The 5248-nt window shown below is 41.1% G+C and overlaps 1 protein-coding gene across 1 annotated transcript; it reads right to left on the bottom strand.

The window, feature by feature from the left end:
- Positions 1-1045: 1045 nt before the first annotated feature.
- LOC140816120 (uncharacterized) lies at positions 1046-4742 on the bottom strand. Its single transcript, XM_073175186.1, has 5 exons — positions 4112-4742; positions 3595-3839; positions 2706-2825; positions 2296-2473; positions 1046-1902 (listed from the first exon to the last, which is right to left on the bottom strand). Exons 1-5 carry the CDS (start codon positions 4740-4742, stop codon positions 1046-1048), a joined length of 2031 nt encoding a protein of 676 aa, XP_073031287.1.
- Between the last annotated feature and the right edge of the window lie 506 nt (positions 4743-5248).

The raw sequence follows: 5248 nt of genomic DNA, 5'->3' as shown, positions 1-5248 counted from the left end.
GATTACCCCGAAGACGGACTCAACGCAATAACAATGCAACCCTTAAATAATCAAAGTCAATGGTCCAACACTCTAAGAACTATTACCAATCACGAACTGAATTCACGTGCAATGCACTCACTTGCGTACAGTAGCACAGGAGCACCAATTCGGATAAGTGGAAAATTGGAGTCAAGGTATAGCCACGCTTCCGGAACAAAGATGAGCCGTGATAGCACAGAGGGGGAATGTGGCTGGTGACATGAGGAGTGGCAGTTTGGGAGGGCTCGGTGTTGAAGATTGTGTAGGAGAAGCAACGGAGCAGCCGGATGTGGCACTGGTATGGAGCGGCGGTGATAGTGTCGATGATGAGTAGTGGTGGTATGGGGCGGGCAAGGGGCGGCAGGGATTGGCGTGAGGCGTTTGTGGGAAGTATAAACGATTTAGGGATTTGGATAAGGGGATGCACGATTTTATTCTGAATCTTATAGAAAAATAGAAAGCACGGACCTCGTGTAGGGGTCCGTGTAGAGGTCCGTGCAGACTCTGGAATTTTGCATTTGTGAAAGGGATGGACACGGACCCCATGTAGGGGTCCGTTAAAAGGTTCGTGTAGGCTCTATAAATCGGAGGTTAGGAAAGAATGTTACACGGACCCCGTGTTTGGATTCGGCTTGGGGTCCGTCTATTCACTGTTGTGGTCCCCTTTTTTTTCACTACGAACCAAACACATTTGCGAAGTCCTGAATGTACAATTCTATAAATCTACAAATCAAAATTGAAACTCAATCAAGCACACAAGATACAAGAATTTTACATAAACTTCCCTGGCCTATTCGACGTTCTGAATCCGCTCGTCCTAATAGAATCCCGACATTTGAGAAATCCCACCGCCCGTGAATAAATTACCTGCACCACCATTCACTGAGATTAGCTCACGAGATATGCAGAAAACAAAAAGAAAGAAAACTAAAATAAAAGATGAAAGAAAAATAAAACTAAACACTGGGTTGCCTCCCAGCAATCGCTACATTTATAGTCGATAGCCTGACTGTACTCCCTTTATTCAGTTTGGATCTTGTAGATCCACGGTGATCGGCTCATCGGGCATGGTACCACCATGATAAACCTTCAACAGATGCCCATTTACCTTGAATGCTCCAGTTGCCTGAGTAGTGATCTCCACTGTTCCATATGGGAAAACTTGCGTGATGGTGTATGGTCCTGACCACCGTGAATGCAACTTACCTGGCATCAACTTCAGTCGATAATTGTATAACAATACCAGTTGTCCCACCATAAATTCTCGATGAACGATGTTCTGATCATGCCAACGTTTGGTTTTCTCCTTGTAAAGCTTGGCATTCTCATATGCATCCAACCTAAACTCATCCAGTTCATTCAGTTGCAACACTCTCTCGTCACCTGTGGCTTTAGCATCAAAGTTCAAAAATTTAGTAGCCCAATAAGCCTTATATTCAAGTTCAACAGGTAGGTGACACGACTTCCCATACAATAGTCTAAATGGGGACATGCCGATGGGGGTTTTAAAAGTAGTGCGGTAAGCCCAAAGTGCATCGTCGAGTTTTCTAGACCATTCTTTCCTTGAAGCAGTGACAGTCTTCTCAAGAATGCGTTTAAGTTCTTTGTTTGATACCTCGACTTGGCCACTAGTAAGAGGATGATAAGGTGTGGCCATCTTATGTCGGACCCCATACTTAGCCAACAGACTGTCAAATTGACGATTACAAAAATGGGTACCCTCATCGCTAATAATGGCTCTAGGTGTGCAAAAACGTGAGAAAATATTTTTCATGAGAAATTGAATGACAACCCTAGAGTCATTAGTTTTGCATGCAAGTGCCTCCACCCACTTAGACACGTAATCAACAGTCACCAAAATATACTTGTTCCCAAAAGAAACTGGAAACGACCCATGAAATCTATACCCCATACATCAAATAGCTAACAAACTAAAATATTATTGAGAGGCAATTCATGTCTCCTAGAGATATTACCTGTGCGCTGACAATTTGAACATTTTGTAACTTATTCATGCGCGTCCTTAAACAGAGTAGGCCAATAAAAACAAGACTGGAGGACTTTTGACGCAGTTCTAGTTGCCCCAAAATGGCCTCCAGCCGGACCAGCATGACAATGAAACAAAATTTCACTTACCTCTTCCTGGGGATTACATCTACGGACTATGCCATCTGCACATATTCTAAACAAATAAGGATCCTCCCAAAAATAATATTTCAAATCTGAGAAAAAAATTTATTTTGCTGATAAGTAAATGGGGAGGAATGAACTTACTGGATAGATAATTAACAAAATCGGCATTCCATGGTAAACTGGTGATCTCAAAAAGTTGTTCATCCAGAAAATCATCGCGAATAATATCCTTACCTGAACTTGGATTATCCAAACGCGAGATATGGTCAACAACTTGGTTCTCTGTTCCCTTCCTATCTATTATTTCCAAGTCAAATTCCTGCAACATAAGAATCCAGAGAATTATCCTTGGTTTTGCATCCTTTTTAGCCATCAAATATTTCAAGGCTGAATGATCGGTGTGCACTACAACTTTGCTCCCTATCAAATATGATCTAAACTTATCTAGAGCAAAAACCACAGCAAGAAGCTCCTTTTCTGTGGTGGCATAGTTCAGTTGGGCTGCTGACAGTGTCATACTGGCATAGTAGATGACATGGATTCACTTTTACCTCTTTTGCCCCCAAAATTGCCCATAGAGTTGTGTCGCTTGCGTCACACATCACTTCGAATGGCGACCCCCAGTCAGGTGCTATCATCACAGGTGCGGTGATCAATTTATCCTTCAAAACCTAAAATGTCTGCACACACTCATCAGAAAATCAAATCGCACATCTTTTATCAGCAAATTTGTCAGTGGCTTAGCAATGCAAGAAAAATCTTTTATAAAGCGCCTATAGAACCCTGCATGGCCTAGGAAACTACGCACTCCTCTGATGTTTGTTGGGGCTGAGAGTTTCTCTATTACTTCAATTTTAGCCTTATCAACTTCAATCTCAGTTTCAGAAATTTTATGCCCCAACACTCTTCCCTCTCTCACCATGAAATGACATTTTTTCCCAATTTAAGACTAAATTTGAATCCTCACATCTCTCCAAGACCTTAGACAAATTAATCAAACAAGTATCAAATGAAGAGCCAAAGACAGAAAAGTCATCCATGAATATTTCGATAAAATCTTCAATCATGTCGTGAAAAATTGCCATAATGCAGCGTTGGAAAGTTGCTGTTGCATTACATAGACCGAATGACATTTGTTTATATGCAAATGTCCCGTAAGAACATGTGAAAATGGTTTTATCTTGATCTTCAGGGTCAATAGGAATTTCCATATAACCCGAATAGCCATCCAGGAAACAGTAGAAAGGATGTCCAGCTAACCTTTCCAACATTTGATTAATAAATGGGAGGGGAAATGGTCTTTACGGGTGGCGTCATTAAGTTTTCTATAATCGATGCAAACACGCCACCCTGTAACAGTTCTGGTAGGAATTATTCATTGTTCTCATTTTTTACCACAGTGATCCCACCTTTTTTCGGAACAACTTGTACTGGACTTACCCAACTACTATCAGAAATCGGGTAAATAATACATGCATCCAGTAGCTTTATCACCTCTTTCTTTACCACCTCTTGCATAGCAGGGTTCAGACGCCTTTGAGGTTGGGTAGATGTCTTGTGGTCGGCCTCCATCAGAATTTTGTGCATGCACATGGATGAACTGATCCCCTTTATGTCTGCAATACTCCAACCTATGGCTTTGTTATTATCTCTCAGAACTCGCAACAGCTTTTCTTCTTCTGTACCTGTCAAAGTAGAGGAAACTATCATTGGCAATTTATCATTATCAAGTAAAATAGATATTTTAAGTGCGAAGGAAGAGGTTTAATCTAGGATTGAGAATTTTTTGATGGATGAATTTAATGGTCTTGGGACATGCCCAAACTCCCCAATCCTAGAGTTTACCGTTTTTGAAATCGGTCTGGCTGCTTCCAGATAATGAATACACTCGTCTAGCTCTTGTTTCCCAATTCTTGTGGGCTTGAATGGGTCAAACAGACCGCCAAAGGATCCTCACCAAGTAATTCCTGCAACCCATACTCAACAAACTCGTCAGTAGCATCAATTCTAAAACAATCAGATGTATCATTCGGATATTCGATAGATTGGAAAACACTAAACACTACACTCTCATCATTCAATCTCAACACCAACTCACCCTTGTGTACATCTATTAGAGCTTTCCCAGTGGCTAAAATAAGAGGAATTTCACGATCCTCTTCCATATCCAACACCACAAAGTCTACTGGGAAAATGAACTTGTCAACTTTTACTAAAACATCTTCTACAACTCCCCTATGATATTTAATAGATCTATCAGCTAATTTTAGGGAAATTGTATTAGATTTAACTTTACCAATTCCTAGCTTCTCAAAACATGAATAAGACATTAAATTAATGCTTGTACCTAAGTCACATAAAGTTTTACCAAAAGATGAAGTTCCTATGGTACAAGGGATAGAGAAGCTACCTGGGTCCCTAGCTTTTGGAGGAAACTTATTTTGTAAAATTGCAGAACATTCCTGCGAAAGCTTCACTGTCTCAAAATCTACTAGTTTCCTCTTGTTTGATAAAATTTCCATAAGCAATTTTGCATAGGAGGGCATTTGAGCTAAAGCCTCTACAAACGGTATATTTATGTGCATCATTTTGAAAATCTCAAGAAATTTTGAAAATTTAGTATCCAGTTGCAGTTGCTTTGCTCTTTGGGGAAACGGGAGTGAATTAATATCAACAGTGGGGTTCGGGTTTAGAGACTACCTGCTTTCCTTGCGTCCTCGGACTTTAGCTAGGATGACCCCTTTTCCTTCACATCATCTTCAACATCAACTACTTCTTGCTTCATGGGAGATGTCACCGTGACTGCATTGACACCTTTCGGATTCTTTTCCGTGTCACTTGGTAGTGAACCCGGAGCTCGTGTAGCCATTTGTGTCGCCAACTGCCCTAGTTGAGTCTCCACTCTTTGCATTATGGCATCGTGATTTTTCCATCTCTTTTCATTCCCGGCTATGTACTTGGCTAGCATATCCTCGAGATTCGACTTGCTATCTTGTGGCTTGAAATCGGGTGGCATAGAAGGTCCAGCACCTTGCGGAGGTTTAGGTGGTTGTTGAGGAGGTTTCTATTGTGTCGGATGTTGTGGAGGATTGAA

Source organism: Primulina eburnea, chromosome 16, assembly GCF_022965805.1.
Source record: "Primulina eburnea isolate SZY01 chromosome 16, ASM2296580v1, whole genome shotgun sequence".
Lineage (NCBI taxonomy): Eukaryota > Viridiplantae > Streptophyta > Magnoliopsida > Lamiales > Gesneriaceae > Primulina > Primulina eburnea.
This window is presented reverse-complemented; position numbering and strand designations above follow the sequence as displayed.

Excerpts from the sequence above, each read along its gene's own strand:
- LOC140816120 (XM_073175186.1), bottom strand. The coding sequence starts at position 4,742 with ATGATGCACATAAATATACCGTTTGTAGAGGCTTTAGCTCAAATGCCC. Across the intron at positions 2,474-2,705 it reads CAATTTTGGGGGCAAAAGAG|GAATTTGACTTGGAAATAAT; the intron begins GTAAAAGTGAAT and ends CTTATGTTGCAG. Across the intron at positions 1,903-2,295 it reads TTTTGTTAATTATCTATCCA|TTTCTTTTGGGAACAAGTAT; the intron begins GTAAGTTCATTC and ends GGTCGTTTCCAG.